Genomic DNA, 24484 nt, shown 5'->3' with positions numbered 1-24484 from the left:
CGACCGTGTTCACTCCCGCGGTAGACTATTTCCGGACTATAGTTCGGACTCACTGGCATTCGGTTTCACTTTATTCGCAAATAGTCGACAAATTCGGAAGTTCGCTCTGGTTGCTGGTCCATTCAACTATCGACCCATAATTCAACAATAATTCAAGGCGTCGATAAACTTTCAAGTTAGCTGTTTTGTTCATGATGTTTTAGAAAGATTCTTCTATTCATATTCAGATAATTATTCAAAGTCAAAATTAATCTAGAATGAATCTCTGTAGACAGAAGAAATCTGTCCTAGACGTCATCACAACCGATTTTATAGTTATCATTTCATTGCGGCTTCTGAGACGAGTGAGTGTAAGCCGACCATAGTCTCTTCATTCTCCTGATTCTGCATCTATATCGTCGTTTCTGCCGTTCAAGGGGAGGGGGTAGTACAGTTACGAACGGTTCAAGTGTTAAGGCTATCAGTGGATCTTCACGGGAAATTGGATCTTCGGATGTTCATAAGAATCTATTCACAGCGCGTATATACTGGCCGTTGGTTTACCGACGTTCCACTTGAACAACCATTCAAGTTCGTTGATATCCGAACCTTGTTTATTGAGTTTATTACGACTTGTCACAACGCAATTAGATTTTCGGCACTGATTACCCACGCAATCGCATTAGATCGACTCGGCTGCGTTCTGTCGGCATCAATGGATGCAAAAATTCGATGATGATGCGCCCGGTGACGAGAGACCCGAAGTTATCTCAAATCGCATTGATTTATCAACAACAATATGTAAGAATCGATACAGTGAGTAGCCATCATTGCGCTCTGTATATTGTATACATAGTTAATTATCAACGACAAAGCTGAGCTATTGTTTATCAATCGTGTATGTATGATTAGTGTATATGATGTATGAATCGTTACAGTTAATTACAAAATTACAAATCTACGCGCATAATCAATTAAATCCCGAATTTGATTGATGACCCCAACTGCGGAACTTGACGAAGCGGAGGGGTAATCAATACGCTTTGTAGCAATAAGCTTACTTCGAAAATCTGGCGAATATTTCCGATTTGACATCTCGGCAGGAAAAACTGGGCTGATTAGTTAGTTGTGAACTGGGGTGGCTATAGGGAACGGTCTGGGAGACTGAATGGCGGACGAGCCAGACTGATCGGGGTGAAAGTTCACGTCCGAGACTTGGAAGTGGTTGTATCCACAGTGATCTATGACGCTCATACATCAGTGTAGCCAACCGAGAAGGGTGGTACACTGACTCCATGATTCTCGGTAAAGATGATAGGGAGGCCGGTGGGCTGAAGATCTATTGGGCCTGGTTGGGCGATGGGCAGTGTAGTGCGATAATACAGAGGACTAGTATAGTAAAATACAATTACATTATTATATGTTAAGTGAATTATATATTGGATAGTTTCAGAAGATATTCGTTAGAATGCCGGGTTTCTTTGTATCAGCGCTTTTGGGTTGATCCGTCATACTTCTTTTTATGTTAGGCTGAAATAAAATGATACCTTTTTTCTCCTAATCGGCCGGATCACTTAAAGTTTACTGCAATGAAATTTGTAATCAGTGCATTTCTGTAGTTGCAACATCTGTTGTGGCTAGCTTGATAATGACTTTTAAGAATAGAAAAGTACATGGTAGATCGACGGCGTCAAATTTTAAGCTCAGCAGAAATGAGAGAAACAAGGTATCAATTTTTTAAGCCTCAGAATGACTGATTTATTTATTTTCCAGCGCAATTCGTCGTAAGAAAGAAGGTGATTTTTGTCACCAGTCTGACGGAGCTATAGATAAATCATGTAAACATTTAGATAACAGACGACACGCACGAGACAACAGAGATAAACCGTGGGAGGCAACCTCGCCTTCCAGGGCAAGTTCTACATTGCACGATGAGACAATCAAAGGTAGATTTCTTCTGGTGATTCTCCTAAATTACACACGGGTTGATATTTACCGGAGATATGATAGTTTGGGTTAAGTACATGGGAAATGAATTTGTTGAATTACGCAGCGCTTATATTTCAGTTGTATTTCATAATCACATCAAATTCATTGCGTAAACGCCACATGTAGTATCACTTCATCGTTGCATTTCTATTTCAGAGGCTGATCGTAGTTCGTTACCTTACCATTCCGACATAGAAAAAACGAAGTGGTTGGCCGAGCAACAGATCGAATCATCGAAAACAGGATTTAATTTCAAACCACCCAGAATCGTTGTAAGTTCCCCTCTTAAAATCCGATCGAGCACCATTCGGGGCACGTTTTTTTGTGAACAAATACATATACGTTTTTCTATCATTATGTCAGTTTGATCTTGTTTGAATTTCAGTTGATTTCGTCAAATATCAAGAGAAGGGATCATTTGTTAAATGCCGTGAAGAAAGAAGATAACATTATCAGTATTCCATACGTACGTTGATTGATATGATGTTTTTGAGAACATCGGTAATGTCCAGATGTTCTCCAGATTAAACAAATCCATTGTCAATCATTTCAAAGAAGAAAACAGTACACCGGTAACAGGGGTGGGTCCAGGATTTTCAAAGTGGGGTAATCTGCTGGTCCCTCAGAAAATTCAGAAAAATATTTGTCTAATTTCGCGCATTCTGATTTCGCAGAGTTTCTATGCACTGTTGATCATCTTACATGCACCTTGTACTTTGAAATGTTGCGTTGGAAAATAAACTGAAATAAATGATACGAAGAATATTTCCAAGGGTTGCACTGGCACTCAATGCAACCCTTCCTCGGATCCGCGCCTGGGTACTAAAAATAGAAATCTCATAGGTTTAGAGTGCATAGACTTGAAATCCGAATTTTGGTCCTGGGATATCGCTGCCCGAGTTGTCATCCGAGATAGTAACTTTAAATGTGTTTATTTCATGTAGGACTTTAACCACAGCACGTTCAGCGGATTAATAGGTAACGTATAGATTCTTGCATCACGCTGGCTGATTCGGGCCAGATGGAAAATAAATATACATATATAAATAGATAAATATGATACTCATCTTTACGAATTCTTTTACGTAGCACGATAAACACCTCGTTAAAACTAACTTTTTGTATTTACGGCACGTTGGAAGCAATTTCTTGTTGTGACGTGGTCTTTTTCTTTTCATCACGCCATATCAAAACCACCTTTTTGTTTAAAGACATTGAAACGCATAAGACCGTGTTAACCCTTTCAATACCACATAATGTCTCCGCTGCTGTACCGGAGGGAATTTAGGGGTTTATAGGGGATTTGAGGCTTCATGGAATAGTTACCAAAGTATCTGACACAGAAAAATTATATAGCATGTTGTTGATAACTTTTGGGCCAACAAAGTAGACATAAATAATGTGGGTATAAGTGAACTCGAGGTCAAGGTCACATTCTTCAAGATGGCCGCCATGAAAAAATTCACAAAAAAGTTTCAGATAAACTGCTCTGTCTCCCAGCAAAATGCACTGATCTATTCAATTCCAACTGCAATTGTATGCCATATATCCTTACTTTAAGTAGTAAAAATTTCAAAGCAATAGCACAACTAAAAGATTTATTTTTCCACTGATTTACCCACTTCTCCACTGATATGTCGGAAGGCCGGATGTAAGGGGTTTCATTGGGGAATGATTTCAGGCCTCAGAAAATTGTTACCTATGTATTTGACACTGATACATTGTATACCAGGGTGTTGATAACCTTTGGGCTTACAAATAAGACAAATACTTTGGATAAATGTGACCTTGAAGATGAACTGTGTCTGGTTCTCCATTATTGTTATTGGTGTCCGTTGCCATGACAACCGTATCAACAGGGTCTAAAAAAATTGTCACTGATTTCATTTTCATCATCAAAATCATTGCCGGCACTATAAACCTATTTTCTGACTAAGTCTCATCATCTGAACTGTTGCTGTCATATTCGTTGTCACTCTCAATTTGTTCACTACATGCAAGAATTTTCCGGATCTATGCGATATGGTGTCTGATTCGAGCCATATTTGTAAAAAGATTTGGCGCTCTTTCTGGCAAAACACATTGACATCTTTCTTTGTTTAAACGCAGTCATTTTCGTTTCAACCCCACGTTAAAACCAACTGATTATTTCAAAGCCACAAAAAACGTTGCCACAAAAAACTACTTACAGTCAGTAAGTTTGGGAATAATGTTAAATAGAGTATGAATCATTTCTACTATTTCAGCTGAGATAAATACCCAACTAGAGCGGTACAGGCCGGGCTGTAAGGCGAGATCCGTTTTGCTATTCTGTCAGGGTGGACCCGGTTATCTGTACTTGTTGAAAAATAAAGTTCTAACGCGTGAAAAATTAGCCAGACTCGATAACAAAGACATGGCCACGTAAGCGTAAAATATGTTCATGCTCTGAATCCAAATCATCTGAATATTATTTTGAATCTTTAATATATGATATTTAAAAATCACTTGAAATATCGTATTAGGTTTTGGAAAGAATTAGGATGCATGATCAGTAAAATTGAGCCGAAAGAATCCATCGTGCACATCATGGGTTGTTTCTTCCTGGGCAGTAAACAAGGACAATTTGTAAGTAAACCGCATCAAATATAGCCATCGTGCATTACAGGTGAATGTTTAGTCCTAAAACTCGTTTAGTAACATTTTTAGGTAATGCAAGACATGCAAGACTTAATGCATCCAAACGTTGCTTTATTCGATGCACCGGTTGAGGCTTCAGTAGAAGGTACGTTATTTTACCATACGTAAATGAATTTATCAACCGCAATCCAAAAACAAACTATGAACGCATTTTAAAAAGTTCCGCCCAAACTTCAAAACCGACTCAACGTCAAATAGATATTTTTTTTTATAATGGTTTTTTAATTATTCGTCGTTCACTGGATGTTTGCTGATGTGTGTTTGTTCTATCGTGTAAACAGCGCTGAAACGCTTGCGGTATACAAGTCAGACATTCTAAAATGTTCCCAGTTGGCGTTGATAGAAGGCTACATAGAAAAAATTGTCAACTGTGACTAATTTCAAACTCGATGAAACTGGGACATCCTCGCGATTTGATTAATAACAGGGACAGCAGATAACTTAAGCACAATTAATATCCTTTCCGATTATTCATCAGCTTTGAAACTGGTCCCCGGGGGCCAGTTGCTCAAAAGTTGGTTAAAGCAAACCGCCGGTTGATAATACCGTAAATAGTTACGATGAACTTTTAATCTACACTATGTCAACTATCCATTGACGAACTCTTTTGAGCAATTGGCTCCAGATCAGATCAAAATATGGGACGAACGGGATTTTCGCTTTCGGATTTGCAAATTTAAAGTACATCCTTGTTTATTTCAGGACGACAAATGATTGAGACCTATTTCGATTACAAAGATTACAAAGCTTGGAAATTTCAGTACCAGCCTAGACTGACGAGTTATCAGTTATTGAGGGAGTCGTTTCATTGGGGAGAGGAGGACATGCTCGTAGCCGGTCAAGGAACTAGCATGGATAAACCGTCAGCTTCCGGTTACAACAAATCACAACAGAGAAAATCGATACATTCTATGGGTTCTACCGTATCGGAACTGAAATCGTCACCAAGGCTCCGCCGTCAAAATACATTGCCTTCGTATTCAGAATCATAATGAACTTTTAAAAGAGGGGGCGTCATTGGGTGCGTTTGCACAGTGACTGAGGACAATTCGTTAAATTGGGTAAACATACACCAAAATACATGTAAGGGTGATGGATAATTCTTAATGGTATTTGAAACCGCCAGGCTTTACAAAAAGATTGAGGCTTAAAAAAGAGTTTGATTTCTCATCGTTGGGTCTTACTGATAACGAGATTTGTCGATAATATATTTCAACAAATTTGACGTTAACTTAATTGTATTGAATCTAAGACCCCATGGCTCACTTACGAGGGGAGAACACGTTCAATAGTCGTTTCTTTAGAACAGGCGTGTGCAACAGGCTCTGTGAAACGAAACGTAAGTTCAATAGTTTCTAGGGGAATCACAAATTGACTTTAAACGGTTGTAAATTTGTAAATATTCGAGTGGGTTTTTTAAATAACATAAACTTATGTTTTTTAAGACTCCATAGTAAGTATGATTTTCTAATTTATGCTTAGATTTAGGAAATTGAAAATAAGGCAGCTAAAATTGCTTATGTTCGGGCTGGCTAAAATGAGGGAAAATTAAGTCATAATAAGCAGACGAATTGATGTGTGATCAAGTTTAGGGCGTCCTTCCTACACGCGAGACTTCAAATCTAGACTGAAATAGAATATGATGATTACAAAACAATAATACAGTGTAATTAAATTTTTTTCTCAAGGTTGATTGTTACGTGTATTTCCGTTATAGGGGCCGTGCCTACGCTTGACATCCGCGTATTTTTAACCCCCCCCCCCCTCCCCGGCCCCATGTACGCTCTCTGTACATTTTTTCATAACCCCCTTGCGTACATACTTTTATGAATGACCATGACCCCCTTCCTGTAAAACAGGATTGTTCAGGATCCATCGTTTAAAGAAAGGCACCATTCACAAACATTTATCAGAGCTCCGAAAACGATGTACCGTATCGACGAAGTCAAAGACCGAGAGTTGGGAATTCCCGGGAAAATGCAACAATTATTGGTGATATTTGTAAAGATCACATTGTATTTCGTGCACAAAGTACGTACTATAAACATAACTTATATGAAGAGATAGATTACAGCACTCTTGCATTAATCGTTTTTATTTTGTTTTGCTCGGCTTCTGGAATTGTGACAACTGGCGCTGACGCACAAGTCGTGGCGGTCTTGAGCCAAAACTGGCCCCAAAACCTACTTTCTCGTAGATATATCATGAAATAAACTCCATTAGATTCCTAATGACATTCTTATAGTCTCAAACAGTACTTTCTAATACAATTGATTGCACCATTCCCTAAAATGTCACACCACAGTGTCAACACAGCAACATATTCTCACAAAAGAAGAGCTTTTAGATCTAAAAAGTATTAAATCTGCAGTGGATTGTCATATATGAGGCTTTCAAAACAATTTTAGATTGGGTATTTTTAAATCGAGCGCCTCGCGTAGGTAGTAATTCAAACACAGTATGTGAAACGCATAGATGATTAAAGTGTGTTCTGTAGCAGTAGTTTGAAGGATGCATTCTAACACATACTTTGGGGGAAGCAGTAACAACACAGATTGTCGTGTCAAACAGTTCTGTTCTTTTCATGGATAATTTTACCACTATCACCACCACAACTCGTAGAATATACCGCACTGCTGTGAAGACACCGGGTTATATCATAGCTTTCAGAAGATTTATCAACTTCGTTAATGAATATAACAGAATATTCAGAAATGTGTTCTTGCTTCCGCCGGGAAGTGTGTTTAACTTACTGACAATGATTTTACTGATAAAGTGTCGCAGATATCGGTCAGTTCGTTGCACGTTCCCCTATCTCATAACTCTCGCGTTTTCAGATCAACTTGTCGTCTTGTTTGAGCTTAGGAACTTCCCTGAATTTTTGAAAGGGTTCGTTGTTTATCATCTAGGATTTTATACAGAATGTGACGTAACTTACCTGACATTCACTAAACACAGTAAACTATGTCCATCACTTTACTATTTCTATTACTATTTCCACTATCTGCCCAATCGAGTGTTTCCTTCGTGTATATTTTCAAACCTATTTTATAACCAGGCAATATCTGTATCAAACTACACAGTTATAGTGATTGCTCTCGAGAGATTTGTTTCTATTCGTTTTCCTTTCTTTCACATGAAACATTTCACCGTCACTCGGCGTAAAATTGCAGTAGGTTCTGTCATCTTCTGGGCGTATTTCATGAACTTGGATTCTGCAATCACTTACAAGGTTTATCTCAGCAAATCTCGTAGATACAATGAAACATATGACAGATTTGCATGTGGACATCTATTCCAATATATGCCTTCATCCCAAACCTCACAAATAAAAGCTGTAAAAACATTTCTACAAGATATCTTTCCTTCTGTAATGATTGTAATATTATCAGTGTTAACTGCTGTATTACGCAATAAGAGATCTGAGCTGAGAGCGAAGAGAACAGATCGTCATCAATCTTCAGCCAGTAAAACTCTTCTAGTTGTAGTTATTGTGTATGTTTTACTAGTTTTTCCGCAAGCTGCAGCTAAATGCATTTACAACTTAATGTCCGCCATTCAACCAGTGCTTTATAGAAATCATGGAATTATTATCGGTGCCAGTTCATTTCCACATTCTACATTCTTTCTCGGCACTTTATGGTTCGAGTTAGAAAAATTCCTACAAACATTTCGACAGTTTGTATTTTGTGTCAATTTCTTTATATACACCGGAACAATGAAAGTTTTCAGAAATCAATCTATTAAAATGTTTACTGATTGCTTTTTTTGTAAAATGAAATCTAGTCAGAAATCTTAGTAACATTTCTATGAAGAACCTGACGATTTACCAGAGACATGCTCACCTAAAATGATGATTTAACCAGACCATAATATTGTTGTATCTATTCCCGAACGTTATACTGAAATATTTCATATGTTTGGTTTGAATATAATTAATTGTGTCATTTTCACGATGGAATAATTGTTTCTCTGAAATATAGAGCGCAATATCAAACTTATTTTCTGCAAGAAAAAACATGCAGAATCTATTCATAAATATTCTAGATAAACCCCTCAAGGCATCAACGATCTCAGATGAAAGCTGTATATTTGTATGATGTGAGTTAGATTAAAGATAAGTGGGGAATTCAGACAATCTCTCCTATTGTTTAACCTCGATAAACAATAAATTCCGATAAGCGAATTGTGATCATACCATCATCCATACGTTCACTGACATATCTACAGAATGATGATGCAAGCTTTCAGGTATAGCAGATAAAGCTGACAGTTTATGTACGTGCGTACATGTGTGTGAACTGAATGTGATCCGGACTGAGCTCTTCTATTTACAGAAACTCTTTGTTCCCAGTCACAGGAAACTCTTTATAACTTATTCATAGATTTTCGGACCCAGTTCCTCAATTTTCAGTAAGATTCAATTATTATTGAGCTCTAGGGTTAGTATTTAGTGCAGAATTGTTGAATCGGGTTTTATAGTATCGATTGTAGCGGAGAACTTCGAACAATTTCCCCGAAATTTATTAAGTTGAAAAATGAATCTTTTGTTTTTCGTCGTCAATGTTGGTTTCCAATTATCACACTCGCGGCTTTTGCAGAAACTGTTTCGGGATTTGCCAAACGAGACTTGCGAAGTTTGGCCAGGTCACCAGCTGTGCTTTATCTTTATCTTCGAACACCCGGCCACAAATACGCGGCCAAATAGGTGACTGACAAACTTGCGGGTTTGTTTGTTTGGTTACCTCTTGCTTCACGTCGTTCGATTCTATCCTAAGAAATCGTTTTGGATTTTACATTTAACCGCGATGGAACGGGCCTTGTTCGATTGATACGACACTATTCGCGTTGTGACGAAAGTTTAAAGAGAACACCACAGAAAAAAGTCCGAAAATGTTTCCTGGAGATAGTAGTTTATTCAACGATTCGACGGGCCTTGTGTTTCCGGCGCAAGCTCATTAAGTGACTTAAACAAAACAAAATGACAGTACGTGGCTTTCCGACGCTCCACACTACATATCGGAGTTGCCATAGATCGCCAGCTGTTTGACAGGGACTCGTAGTTGAAGTTCGGAGTGATAAGTAAGCCTAGATCATCCAGATTTTCCAGTCCCAGAGTAACTGCTCTCATTTCATAATGCATTTAAAGGGTCCGCTTGGGTGAAAAAACAGGGGTTATACAGGGGTTTTGCATTAGAAAAGCACTTTAATGGACATTAAAAACCATATGTCAAATTCGCCTAAATTAATTAATATCAGATTGATTGGATTTTGGTAAAAAATTCCAACATGGAAAGAGTTAAGCCGGGCTTAAGCAGATCACGTCACTTTTTGTCTAAATATGGCTCATTACACAATATGTTTCTTGTGTGTATATATGTATATATCTAAACATTTCGCTTTTACTGATTGGAAAAAAATATTCATATTAGATACTGGTTGGCTGAAATTTCTATCTGGAGCTACGGGTTGTGATCATGACGAATTGGAGTAATACTTGTAGTAGGCCTATCAAGAGGGCACTTGATAATCCGAGGTAATCGACGCCGAGTAAACCCATCCTCACTTGCCTCTCGCCGAACGAACGCGGATGGCTCCAACTAGCGGTGGATGATGTTCACTTGAGATTCAATCATATTCTACGTTCGGATCCCACATTTACTGACGATGTATTCCGAGCACTCCCGAGCCACTTCAAGCCTGTAACTGGCGGGCCTTGAAGGTACAAGATCCCTTCACGAAATGTCTTCCTCCAGTCGGCCTGAGTAAATCTGGCTGCGGTGATTGTGGCCTCGTCATCGAAATTAGGTGTATTTGTGGTGTGAGCAAACACCTTGTTAGTGCCATAACGACACATCGTTTTGTTTCTGAACGCACGCGTGTGAGTAAATTACACGAATCACGAAACTTTGAAAGCGAGATTTTCCGCACAAGAGACTCCCGCGTCACTTAAAATTAAAATGATGATAGGCTTCGTCTAGATAATCATCGCGATTAGAGAAATAATTCTGATTATATACGTCTCACCGTTAAGTTCGGGCGGTAATTATGAGTTAGGAATGCTAACACTGTTTGCAATATTTCCTCTAAATTATTGATCAAATGAAACTCTTAGATAATTAACTACAATGAATTAATTGTAATGTATTATAATAATTTGGATATCTTCTGCCCGTGTAAGATTAGGAATCAGATTCTGGTAACATGATTTTACATTTCAAGCCACCTCGATTCCACCCAAAACTTGATTGCATAATTCTTCTAGTGCAGGTATCCATCTAGATCTTGGACTTCGCACCTTCACAGCCTGGACCCTGGTAGACCCTCAGCCTGAACTCTGAATTCCCTTCAGCCTGGACCTTGTGTACCCTCAGCCTGGCCCTGTACCTTCACAGCCTGGACCCTGTAGACCCTCAGCCTGGACCTTATGTACCCTCAGCCTGGCCCTGTACCTTCACAACCTGGACCCTGTAAACCCTCAGCCTGGACCTTGTGTACCCTCAGCCTGGCCCTGTACCTTCACAGCCTGGACCCTGTAGACCCTCAGCCTGGACATTGTGTACCCTCAGCCTGGCCCTTTACCTTCACAGCCTGGACCCTGTAGACCCTCAGCCTGGACCTTGTGTACCCTCAGCCTGGCCATGTACCTTCACAGCCTGGACCCTGTAGACCCTCAGCCTGGACCTTGTGTACCCTCAGCCTGGCCATGTACCTTCACAGCCTGGACCCTGAAAGCCCTCAGCCTGGACATTGTGTACCCTCTCAGTCTGGCCCTGTATCTTCACAGCCTGGACCCTGTAGACCCTCAGCCTGGACCTTGTGTACCCTCAGCCTGGCCCTGTACCTTCACAGCCTGGACCCTGTAAGCCCTCAGCCTGGACATTGTGTACCCTCTCAGCCTGGCCCTGTACCTTCACAGCCTGGACCCTGTAGACCCTCAGCCCAGACCCTGCACCTGCTCACCCTGGACACCATTTTCCCTTTTTTAGGTCTACTTTCAATCGCACTTGATGTCGTTCAATGAAAATGAACTACAAACACTGCAGACATTAGAAAGTTTCAAAAACTGATCGATGTGTCCAGTCCAGTACTTCATCTGTAAAATTTTCCTCGTTTTTAACGATACGTATGACCTGTATTTGGGCGGGGGGGGGCGGTTATTGTAGATCTTTACATAAAGCATTTAATACGAACACTAAATTACCGCTGGTTTTATGTGACCTACGATTTTATCTAATTTACTTTTACTTTTTAAAAGTTATTACTCTATTAAAACATGATAAATATAGAACGAGATGATGAAAAAAATGTATCAATAGATTGCAAGAGATAAGTGATTTTGACAGTTTCTCGCTTGTTTATGTTGGCGCCTCTGACACAGATGGCGGACCTGATTCTGCAAACCATTTGTTCCCGCTTATTATAAATACTTGGCCATTATCATGATGAACTCTACACTAGCCAGGGCATCTTATTTGTCAATTGTGGCAATTATGGTTTCGATATGAAATTTAATAATTACTAAGTTCAAAATACCAGTTCACACGCTCTAAACACCCCTTTCAGCGAAATCCTTATAAATACCGGTGAGGTGTTCGACCAGCCATGTCAGATGCGCCGCAAGTTCATAATCCTTGCGACAGCTTCTTGTTCAACTAGTAGCGCGTTTTTTCTCTCAAGATTTTCTCAAAAGAGGAAGCTGTCATCAGTTAAAGAGACTCCAAGATTTACTGTAGTGTGGCAACAACAATCCGCTTCGTCCGCGGCTGTTATCGGTGGTTGATTATAGGAAGTCGAATATCCGACAAAAATACAATTTTACTCGCAAACTTAGTATCGAGAACTACCTTATACCTGCCGGAGCTTTTGTGAATACAGTAACATGGCGTTAAGCGGAAATGTAACTCTTGGTGGCGAAGAAGAAAGTGTCGGTGTCTACCAACTCGGGCATTACTGTGATTTATACTACGTATACGCGCAATCGCTACTGGACGGACCGATGTGGAAAGCCTGGCTTCAGTTTATCGGATCATTCGTTCTTTCGACTTTCGGTCTCGCGGCAAACATTTTATCATTTGTAATCATGACTTTCACGAAAATGCGCAGGCATTCGTACACCGTTTACCTATCAGCTCTATCATTGGTTGATGTGGGTAACGTGGTCCAGCGTCTGGTTATCTGGTTGAATTTGGCCAGTCTATGGTTCGGTGGTCCGTTGGTAGTTAAACCGGTGAATTTCGCGACCAGTACCGCGGCCACGTACTTCAGTCTTACATTAGCTGTCCAGAGTTCTTGGTTGGTTTCGGCGATCAGCGTTGAACGATTGATCGTGGTCTGTTTCCCGGTTTTTGGTTTTCGTTTGTGCACGAGAAAAGCGGCAACGATTATTACCGTTTCGACGCTATTTGTAGCAGCACTGGTTATGACGTACATTTTGATGCCCAGTTTTAAGTTAGAGTTCCACCCGATATTGGGTTGTTATGTCGACGTAAAAACCCAAGCTGCAAACGCTTTAACGTCGTCGGCGTTGATTTCTATTTTGCCCATGACTTTAATCACGGCTTGCAACGCGTCCATAATCACCGCATTACTCAGGCGCAAGAATCTCTCCGAGTTGGCTAGCGCGGATCCATCTGAAAGAAAGAAGCGCGCTAACGCTCTCAAGGTCACTAAATTACTAGTAGCGGTTACTTCGACATTGGTTATATGTTTGACACCGAGTACTATCGTGATAACATGTATGCTCGTGTGGCCTGATTGGCTGTGGATGAGAGAGAATATTTACGGTCCGGTTACTAATATTCTATGGGAGATGAATTACGTGTTGAACTTTCTAGTTTATGTGTTTTCCTCGGCGGAAGTGAGAGGTTATCTCATGTGTCGTGGAGGCTCTAAGCTCGTCAAATCCTCTTCACTGTGAATTCACAACACCAACTCTAACTGAATCGGTCCTACTGGCTATTATCTCATCGATGTGATTGCTCAAGCTCAGTCTGGGCCGACAGTTCAGCAGGACACACAAGTTCATAGTTCAGCATTCAGTTTTCGATTAAGTGAAACTGGACCCTGAACTGCGGAACTGGATCCCGAACTGTGGAAGTGGATCCCGAACTGCGGAACTGGATCCAGAACTGTGGAACTGGATCCAGAATTGGGGAACTGGGTCCTGAACTGTGGAACTTGATCCCGAACTTTGTGGAACTGGATCCTGTGTCAGATTTTATCTTCAATGTTTACCCTTATGTTAAATCTTAACCCACGCTTAATGAACTTGGATCCTTAGTTCGAATTTAAGTCAGAGTTTGATATTTGAAATTCAAAACAAGAAGTTTTAACTCTAACTCTTAACTGTGGAATTAATGGCTTCTGCTAGGTTGGTAAAGATTTTGGTCTAAATTAAAAGTATTTTGTTCTTTTAATTGAAAACTAACGAGATAACTGGATTCGATGTCGTATCTTTAGAATCGATATACATTGTACATAGTAGTATTCATTGTGTTTGTCAGATTATATGTATTCAACTTGTATGTTGTGATCATTAACTATGATTCTATTGTATTTTCGCGGGATTTTCTTTTTTCTAACGCGCATGACAGATCCGGATAAACAACTTCTTCGAATATCAAGCACGGGTTTTCATGTATAATTTCATGAAAATAAAATGAAATAATATTCTGACAAATTTAAAACTTCTGTTTTTGTGCGTGGACCTACGTGTACATTACTTCAGTCTATGGCTGAATTTTGAGCGTTTAAATTGTTCTCTAAGTTTCAAATATGAGTGAAAGTAAATCCTACCGTGAACGCGTTCTTGCGACCACTTTTCGATTGATTTTATATTTACAAAGCGAATTTTCGAAAAAATACGGTAATCGAGATCCCGACTGAGCGTGCGTCGCAGTAATTGAGCGCCTGTCCGTTATTTATACCAAATCGCAAAAATTAGAATTTTCATCACATTTAAGAACAAGATCGTGACAACAGAGCGGGATTCGTTTTCAATATTTCACAAAGAGCTTAGTCAACCTTCGTGGAGCACGAAATGTTTAAGATTTAGATTCGAACACACCATATAGTATGTACATTTAATGCCCAACTCGCGTGTGACGTAGGGAAATATTCGGAAACATGTTTCTGTGTCTTGTTTCAATTTTTCGCTGCGGCGTCGTGTGCGTTGGCTACTTGTAAACACTGGTATGAAAAAAGATTGGGTTTGTCTTCTAGAATTAGCGCTGTTTGTATTAATCTTTCGTCGACTTAGGAAGCCTTCAGAGGAAGAATAGAAAAGACCGATTAGTGAATCTCAGACTTCAAACTAAGAAGAGTCACATTTGACATTCGGTTTCTTGGATTGCCGTCATTAAAACTTTATCAGCTTCATCTCCTGGCATGCACTGGCAACTGCCGATACAGTATTTTTTGTTGAAAGCCATGCATATAGTCTATCATATTACATGTATATCTGTTTTATATCAGTGCTTGTTTAGATGTTTAGATTGTTCAGATGTTAATGATTATTATTTTTTTTTCTCACTTTGTAACATGTATGTATGTATAAATGTCAGTCACAAACAGTGCAATTGTTTATACTGAATAAATATTTGAATTTGAATTTGCGAATTGTGTCGGAGCCACCCTTTATGCCTACATTTTGCGATTTGTGTGGAGCTCACGCGTACTTCCGGGTGAAGTTTTTTTACGGAGAAAATATTTCGTTTATTTGCAATTTTCGTGATATTAGGTTAGAAAATCTTGCTCCGTATTTGCCAGTGATTCATTAAAACGCGTCTTTCATAGCTTGATTTATATTTCAATATATTTACAATTAGGCCTACACATTACTTTTGGTTTTGCGTAATATGTAATAGATGAAATCCAAGTGACGGACGCTTCGTCACCACAGGGGCTCGTATCAGAGTTGTAGGTAATGTAAAAACGATAATCTGTTAATCCAATGTATATAGTATATATAAAATAACAAGGGGGCTAACGACGCTCACAAACTACTCAACTTCAGTCGCTTACTATTTCGTTATTTCTCGTCCGATTTTGATAATCCAGGCATGATATGAAAGCTAATAGCTTCCGGCTTCTAACGAAACTAATCCCGTTAACTTCCAATGAATAGTTCGTGAATTATATGTCTTTGAACGCGAAATTAGGGCCGAAATCGCCTGGACCGAAAATGCTATGACACCGGTTTTTGCCGATTTCGAAATTTAAAACGTTGAGTTCGACACGAAATCCTTCACCGATTTTGATGGTCGAGGGCTTCAAATGCGCAAAACATTCTATATTTTCTAAATATTGCGGTTGTTTCGTTAATCCATACGATCTTTCAGCTTTGCAAACGCGAATTTTCCGATTTTACGTCAATTCACGAACTCCATGCGCTAATAACTGTTGCTGATTGGCCGATTAACGCCGCGCATGCGTACAGAAGTGCACGACTTAAAAATTCAAGTGTGGAGAATAGAGTTAGAGAAAAATAGCGGATAAAGCGAGATTCGAACCCGGGCCAGTAAATTACTAGCGCAGCATCATACCACTAGACCACCGAGCTCGCTGACAGTCGGTCGAATGTTTTAACTACATATAGCTTCACCTTACCCTAACCCTATCCCTTCCCGTACACATAATTCCAAAGTTATCCGACGGGTGTGTACGAATAGCCTACGGAATTATTCGTACGGGTCCGTACGAGTAGCCACTTCGTAATTTTTTATACTAACAAATCATTTCGATTCGAAAACAACTTCGTGTATTTTGATATTGTGTATTGTGTATGTATTGTGTATTTTGAGTGTATAACGAAATACACTCAAAATATTTTCTGTGACTAGGAACACAGAGAAAATTAATTGTTGTCAATCCCATGGAACTGGAAAGTAACTTTGATCAATTTTATTTCATATTGAAATTGTGGGCCCAAAGCATATCAATTCTTAAATAAAACTTGGCAAAATGAAAAATAATGCCAGAGGGTTGGGGGAGGGGGGAAAGACGATGAAACTGTAACTCTAAGGTTTGATTAATTTCTGGTTATAGAAAATTTGGGCTTTTAAGATAATGAAATTCAATATTCTGCCAGAAAAAGACTTGACCCAATTTCCCAACTGAATTATTTATCGATATTAATTTTTGGTATATGGCTTACCCGTGGCACTGTTTATCACTGCTAAAAACTATTTTGATTTAGATTATAGTGTATCAAGAATTATTCAATGGTTTAAACCACTTTGCAAAACCACTATTTAACCGACATTTTGAAGTGAAACTGAGTTAGACTGAGACTGGTTTTTTGCAAGATTGAAGAATTTTGACCTGGTTGTTAATTTAGAAATTACCGGTAGCACCATTCGAAAACAAAAGGACAAGAAGATTACTACGAATTGTTTAATTGCGGAGGAAAATGGAAGACGCGTTGAAACGCATCAATCGGAAAATTATTTTCTGCCTGAAAGAATCGAATTAATTAATTATCAGCAGAAAAATTCAAATGTCAATACAAAAAGAGAAATTGATTTCTCTTACGAAAAATATTTATTTGTTTCTAATCCTTCGGGAATATCGAGTATGGGTATCTACGGCTCAAGTAAATAAGCAGTGCACGTAGCTAGCGGTACCGAATTCCTTATTTGGTGAAAGAAGGGGCAGAGACTAAATGTTGTTGCCGACCACGATGGTTGGGGCTGCTGCTCGCGCCAGACCAATCGGCAATCCGCCGCGCTGCCGTGAAATTTTAAGCAAATCGTACGACTCAGTCTAACGCACTCAGTTTAACTATCATCGCTGTTTTAGAGTAATTTAATTTGATAAGATAATTAAATGTTTCAGTGCTGCGGCTGGGGTTGACTGCTGTACGTGCGCGCTAGAGCGTAATTCTCCGGGATTCGAACCCGTGCGCGATGCCGGAGCGGGCCCGTGTTACTATGAATTCGCTCCGGTTTCTAAGGGAATTTCAGCTATTTTGAACTCGTTCGATCAACGCGGTTGATTGTTAAATGATTCAAAGATCCAATCTTGGTCGAAATTTCACGAAATAAATACATTCTGAAATCACCCGATCCAAAAGTTGCCGGATTTTAGTTACTTCGCTGCCGGATTTTAGCGTGACGTAATTCTACTTTCGATTTCCCCATGAACTTCAAACCCGACGTACTCTGACGTCATTTTTTTCTGACTTTGTCAGTAAGTCAGATTCGGTTAAAAAGACACTTTCTAGAATCCACATATACGCGTTTATCAAAGGGACGTCCTCCGGGCGCCTTAGGCGCCCGTCGTCCGTCTATAATTAATGCAACTGCGTGAAGTTGACGATGTCACGAGCAACTACCAACTCAACTGCGTCCACCGGGTCTCGTATTTGAAGTTTGGGGGTGAACTGTTGAACTGTTAGATCATTCAATACTATAAAGGTACTAGGTACTACCGGTATTTATTTTTATGATTATAGTACCTTGGATATTGGATGATCTAAGCTGCAGTTCACCCTAGTCAGTAACCCGTCTGGTTTAGTTTCACGATCGGATATTTTCACAAACCACAGTAGTTCACCCCCTAACTTCGGTCTAACTTCGAGCCCCTGTGGTGACTGCGTGCAGGCAGTTTTGAGTTGTTAAGCCAATCATTCGTCATCGTTTGGCTTTGCCTTTATTACCGATATGACCAAAATTACCGAGATGACTTCACCCAGTCCGATCCTGAAAGCGGCTGTTTAGTTTTGGATGTTTAGACACTTTGTAGATGCAGATGTGATTGTAAATTGTAAACGCCAGTTTAAATAATAATAAATAGATTTCTAGCGTTTATTCATCATACACGGATATTGTCTTTTGCTTGTTGTCTCAGAGGTGATTGTACTATTATGACCTCCCGTGAACCAGAGCACCAGCAGCAGGGGTCACAATTAACCATTTTCCACTGCCACTGACTAAGGTTCTCAGTCCAGTGAACTGAGTTTTTGTTGTTTCTTACATTATCGCAACATAGTTTTACTTCCCACTAGTTTCGCCAATGTGACTACCGGTAGGCCTATGGATTATGGGTAGTATTAGTAGGCTTATTATTAGTCAAATTGGGTAAACTATAGGGAAACCTGGCTAAAGTACAGTCATCCCCCTCAGGTTAGCTTTGATAGTGACACTGACTAATAGGATGCCAGAGTAGACCTCATTGACATAGTGGGTAGCAAATTCTAAAGCGATACTGGAATAGGCCTAAGGCACAAACCTGTTATAGCGTTGCAACCATCTTGACAGTGAAGTCACATGGAATCACGCATGGACATGAGCTCTGCGGGCTATCTGATTACCATTAAAGCACATCTGAGGTCCCGAGTTTGGCCTAGTTAGTGACCTGATATTGGTGATCTGTCTTTGGCTTTGATTTTGGAGCCCCAACTTTATTATGTTACACATCACGTCTATGAATTTCATATTTTGTAGAGGTGACAACAGGCCAGGAACAGTCGAGTAGCAATATAAGAATACCAAGAAGCTAGAAGACGATACCCATGAACCATGCCTCCCAAATTTAAGAGGCACGTTGCTGGTCAAGATTTTACATCAGCTAGAGAATCAGAAAAGGTAATGAAATCACATTCATTTTAGATTAAGCCTGAATTAGGTAATTTTTATGCTTGAAAAGCTTGAGACCTGCCTTTAGTGAATAATGTTACATTTCATAGCCCAGTATTACCAGTGATGAATAAAGTTACTCGGGAACCAGTTGCTCAGTAGGCCCCTAAAGACCATTATCTAACGAATTCATAATTCTGCTGCAGGTCAGTTTGTTGGATGGTGATTCTGATGAAGAAGATTTCTTTCTGAAGTAAGTTAGGTGTCTACTAATAACGTGCACAAGCAGGGAGGGTAGAATTAAACACTTCAATGCTATTTACAACTGTATCCCTATGTACATGTCTTTTCAATGGATCGTCTCTAATGCCAAATATCATTCACAAAACAACGTCAATTTCGTCACAGTAAGGGACTCAGTTTTGTAGTCCGTTAGTTTGACCCTTGAGTTAAAATTAGTTCATTTACAATGTCGTTACTTGAAAAAAAGTAAACTTAAGATTATCTATTCCCGTTTCAGCGGACAAAATGCTAAACCAGGACCGAATGATAAGATTAAAAGGTAAGTCGTGATTGAGGGTTTAAAATACACACTGTGGGACATCGATACAACAAAACTTAGAAGACGAAATCAATTTTTTTGTCATAGCCGATCATTATATCTAGAATGAATTTATTACAATTTACCTATTCTAGGTTTCTAATGACAGATAAATTGTTACCATCCACAGATCTCTTAGCGAACTCCTCACAAATCCACTAGGCACCGCGAGTAATCTCGGGCCAGTTGCTCAAAAGTTGGTTTAGTTCATTGTTACTATGGTATTTATGCGCCGGTTATCTTTAACCGACCTTTGAGCAGCTGTCCCCTTGTGTTTTGATCAACGCTCCATCGTTTGCGATTTAAACGATAAATTTTGTAGACTGGTTGTCGGTCCCAATCCTTTAAGCGTTTTTCATTATTCTTTAAGTCTTAAAGCTTAACTGAGCCTTGAAAAAAGCTGTCCTCAATGCTCGGGAGAACATATTATTGAAAATATTGCCAAGAATTGATTGTTCATCTACGGTTAGGGAGCTGATCAATTTCAAAGCTCGCAAAGGCAAATGTATAGTTCACTTATAGTTCTATGCCATATCGAGGTCGTTGTAATGAGATTCCACTATAATTTTATTTGCTACCATGGTATTTCAGTGTTGAGCAAAATAGCCATCCCGTTGTTGCTCAAATTAAGTTGTTGCTTCAGGAAAAACCATCGAAATTCACAATTCTATATTGATAATTTTAGACTCCAAGGTCAGGTGGATGAAGTCGTTGATGTTATGCAAGATAATATTGGTAAAGTTCTCGATCGAGGTGATAGATTAGAGGATTTACAAGATAAATCTGGTAAGATTTACCACACAAAGTGTATAATCAAAATTGTAATTATTAGGTCACCCCACTAGGGAGAGGGGTGCTGTGCGTTTTTCCCTCTCATTTTTCCCGCTCAACACACATGAGAGTACACCATCATGAATCAGGTTTCTCGCTGTCCCGCAATGGCCACCAAGGTGGTCATCTGGAATCTCTCATTAGCGTTTTACACTCTCCAAATAATGTGCGATTACTTTTTATATAAATAGGTGAAACGGGGTAAGTTCATTGATTAGAACCATTGAAAATCAAGTTTCCAGCTGTGCCAATATGGGCACCATTGCAGATTTTTTGAATTTCTTGTCAGTGCCCTAGACGCTATGAATATAGTGCGGTTTTCTTCAAATTGGATTACAAAATCAGGTGTCTCACTATCACTAAGTAGCCACCAAGGAAAATATGATTTCTCGTTGGCGCTCTACGCACTTCATATGAGGTGCAATCTTCTTCAAACTTGAAAGTTAAGATGGGCTCGGTCCAGCTATCATGAAAATCATGTTACTCAATGTTTCGAAATGGCTACCGTAACTTTTAACATAGCGGGGTGACATATGTGGTGTTTTCCCACTTAAAGCTCCGATCCAATTATCTGATCTTATGTTAAATTACAGACGTATAAACTAGATATACAAGTATACTAGTTTAGTCCACTGTTTAATCAATGGATGTTCAGTATAGTAGATTTTGCCTTAGAGATCATCTATTGTATATTCAGTTGTTTTTATTTTCCATAGAAAATTTAACCAGCAATGCCGATCTGTTCCGAGTTAGAGCTAAAGGTTTGAAAACGACCATGTGGTGGCGTGAATGTAAGGTAAGAAAAGCATACTATATCATCTTGTGAGAATTGTGTATACTCACCGAAGGCCAGTTCAATTAACAGGGTGAAAATTCTACTCTGGGTGAGGGGGTCAATTGGAGAAAATTAATTCCAATTGTTCCTCATTTTAGCAAGTCGGGGATTTGTCTGCAGGGCTAACTTTGCTGTTTTACAAAAACGTGCCCTGAGGCTTTTCGGTATGAAGCTATGGTATACAAGTGTGTACTAACGATTGATATTGTTTTTCTTTTCAGATGAGAATTTTAGTTGCCGCTATCATAATAATCGTTTTATTGATTATATTCGGTGAGTTTGCACCTTTCCTTGATAAAGGTCAAAAGCCTTAACAAACCAGTATTTGAGTACCACATGTAACCTTTGTGCCTAAATAGTTTGAGGTTTTTGAAACAAAATGCATCTTGAACCATAATCATACCATGTTTTCAAACATGCATCTATGGATATTCGATGAAAACCATTTCTTTATTTTCAGTTCCGATAATCATTCAGAAAACGAAGAAAACGTAAGCCGCAGAAATAAATGTCAAATGTAGTATGTAGTTACGTGTGAGGGACACAAATATTTGGACTCTGTCAAAGCCGCACCACCAATGAAGCCTCACATTCCAACGAGGACTCGGATGTTCTATAAACATCAATCCGCGAGATAAGATATTCATCAATTGAAATTAATATCTTCGGAGATTTTGATCTATTTATTATGTAGGGGTTGTAAAATGTTTTAAGACATACATAATCCAACTCAGACAGCCGTTATTTGTAATAAGTCAAATTGCTTTTATCAGTATCCGATTGATGATCCACAGTACTAACGCGGATTGGTATGAGTATACTTCTTCCTCAATACCGATCTAATCGGTAAACCATTCGCCTCGCTTGAAACTAGGGTTTTTAGCCCACTTGGGACTTTAGTCCCAGAGGGCTATTGCGTTCACTTTTCGTCCGTCGTCCGTCCATCCGTCCATAGACGGAATCCAGTTATTTTGGGAAGTTTTGAAGACGCTTCAAGGTAACGTCTTGATATTTGGGTTACACATGTTTCTACCCTAGACACATCTTCAGCCCAAAAACTGCCCCGTCAGAATCAAGATGGCCGACTGGCAGCCATTGTTGTTCGTCAAAATCAGCACTTTTTACACATTTTTGAACTTTTTGAGGGAAATTTTGAAGACGCTCTGATCAATTACCTTGATCTTTCGGATATATGTGAATTCCCCCAGGGCCCATCAACATAACAAAAATTGGGTCGATCGGACTCAAGATGGCCGTCCTATGACCTTTTTAGTGCCCAAAAATGTTAATTTTGGCCCAAATTCTGAGTCCTGTAGCTTCCTACTGGTTTATCATTTCTCATTGCAATTTGTGATGGGTATTCTTTGGAAAGGGATGTTTTATACCTGAGATAGGTATTTTTCATCAGCCAATTATGACGCAATTGGCGGCCATCTTTGTGTCACCAGTACTCATTCGTAAGTGGGAAAAAGTTTTTCCAAATAATATTGATACGTAAGCATATTTTGCTACCACAATCAATTAGAAAGTTGAAGCTCATAACGTGTTCTATGATTGTGGTGAGTTTCATGGTAATTGGATTTTGTATATGGCCACCAGGGGGCGTTGAATAATACAATATCTTAGCATTTCTTTATTATATTCGTACCTATGCATATTTTGTAACCACAATCAATTGCAAAGTTGTAGCTCATGACATCATCTTGCGAGTTTTAAGGACATAAGTTTATCTATATGGTCACCAGGGGGCGTTGAATAGTAGAATAACTTAGTATTTCCTTATTATATTGGTACCTAGGCATATTTTGTTACCATGATCAATTGCAAAGTTGTAGTTCATGACATGTTCTATGATTGTGGTGAGTTTTGAGGTCGTTGGGTTTTGAATATGGTCACCAGGGGGCGTTGAATAGTAGAATGACTTAGTATTTCCATATTAAATTGGTAACGAGGCATATTTTGTTATCACAATCAATTACAAAATCGTAGCTGCTGACAGGTTCTATGATTGTGGTGAGTTTCAAGGTCATTGGTTTTTGTAAATGGTCACCTAGGGGCGTTGAATGTTGAAATTGTTAGATTGTAGAGCATTTGAAACCACTTCCCAAGTGGGCATGGTGTCCCTGGACCCCTAGTTTTTACAGTCAACCATTGGGTGAAAGCTAACCTCTGAATAACTGGCATAGTGACTACAGTGAATGTTATCCTCTGCATGACTGATATAAGCTGCGATCGCACAAATGTCTTTGGTCTGTGCCAAAATTGGGCCAACCCAAAAACGTTGGACAATGTCCGAGCCGAATTTTAGCACAGGTCAAATGTGAATTTCAGCTGGTTCTTGAGATGATTCACTTTGCTCTGTATGAGCTTTGTATAGTATTGAGCCATTGGTCTATGTGTGAGAGCACTCTCTAATCAGGCACAGGCCAAATTTCACTCAGTCCTGATCTCGGCAAATTTGGCCCGGGCCAAATTGTCTCCGTGTGATCGCGGTGGTTGTAGTGACTGTAAAAAAACCACCGGGTACATGAGTGTTCGCCCGCTGGTTAACCTTAGTCATATTTTCAACTACTGGCCCCATTCTCTAGATTACCTTAGGTGGTTAAGGATCGTCACGGATTTAGCTCCATGTTAGGACCTCGTATACACAAATTACTTACCCCAGACTAAAGACAAAGCTATTGATATTCTAGTCATTTGTATGAAAAAAAGTTAAATGTCTCTGTTATTGTAAATAATATATCAACAACGATTACTGTATACGGACCATCAATGAATATATAATGAAATCTAAACTGCAAGTTCTATGTTCGATATCAGTTTGTGCATTTAAAAAACAGAAATATCAAATTCTTCTTTTGTTGCTTGCTTCACTGTTGCAGTGCGTGGTTCACTGGAGTTGAAATAAAATGTTTAACGTGTTACTATAGTTGATTTGGACCAAGGGTTTTACTGATGGGTATAATGGATAAGTTGACTGTTTCTTGTAAA

The 24484-nt window shown here is 39.3% G+C and overlaps 3 protein-coding genes across 4 annotated transcripts; all 3 read left to right on the top strand.

Moving 5' to 3' along the window:
* The first annotated feature begins 1910 nt into the window (after positions 1 to 1910).
* On the top strand, positions 1911 to 5639 carry LOC141908601 (NMDA receptor synaptonuclear signaling and neuronal migration factor-like). The gene is made up of 8 exons (XM_074798699.1): positions 1911 to 1925; positions 2127 to 2240; positions 2354 to 2434; positions 2913 to 2946; positions 4215 to 4371; positions 4473 to 4575; positions 4657 to 4732; positions 5350 to 5639. The coding sequence occupies exons 1-8, from the start codon at positions 1911 to 1913 to the stop codon at positions 5637 to 5639; spliced, it is 870 nt and encodes a 289-aa protein (XP_074654800.1).
* Positions 5640 to 12529: 6890 nt separating this feature from the next.
* On the top strand, positions 12530 to 13567 carry LOC141908600 (uncharacterized). The gene has a single exon (XM_074798698.1). The coding sequence runs from the start codon at positions 12530 to 12532 to the stop codon at positions 13565 to 13567; it is 1038 nt and encodes a 345-aa protein (XP_074654799.1).
* A 1747-nt stretch (positions 13568 to 15314) lies between these two features.
* LOC141908297 (vesicle-associated membrane protein 4-like) lies at positions 15315 to 24484 on the top strand. Of its 2 annotated transcripts, none has more exons than XM_074798281.1 (8): positions 15315 to 15388; positions 19095 to 19235; positions 19433 to 19479; positions 19747 to 19788; positions 20513 to 20613; positions 21375 to 21454; positions 21715 to 21766; positions 21954 to 24484. In XM_074798281.1, the coding sequence occupies exons 2-8, from the start codon at positions 19170 to 19172 to the stop codon at positions 21986 to 21988; spliced, it is 423 nt and encodes a 140-aa protein (XP_074654382.1). In that variant the 5' UTR covers positions 15315 to 15388; positions 19095 to 19169; the 3' UTR covers positions 21989 to 24484. The 2 variants fall into 2 exon arrangements, with proteins under 2 accessions (XP_074654382.1, XP_074654383.1); XM_074798282.1 differs by lacking the exon at positions 15315 to 15388 and adding an exon at positions 15510 to 15571.

This window comes from Tubulanus polymorphus, chromosome 7, assembly GCF_964204645.1.
Source record: "Tubulanus polymorphus chromosome 7, tnTubPoly1.2, whole genome shotgun sequence".
In the NCBI taxonomy this organism is placed as follows: Eukaryota; Metazoa; Nemertea; class Palaeonemertea; order Tubulaniformes; family Tubulanidae; genus Tubulanus; species Tubulanus polymorphus.
This window is presented reverse-complemented; position numbering and strand designations above follow the sequence as displayed.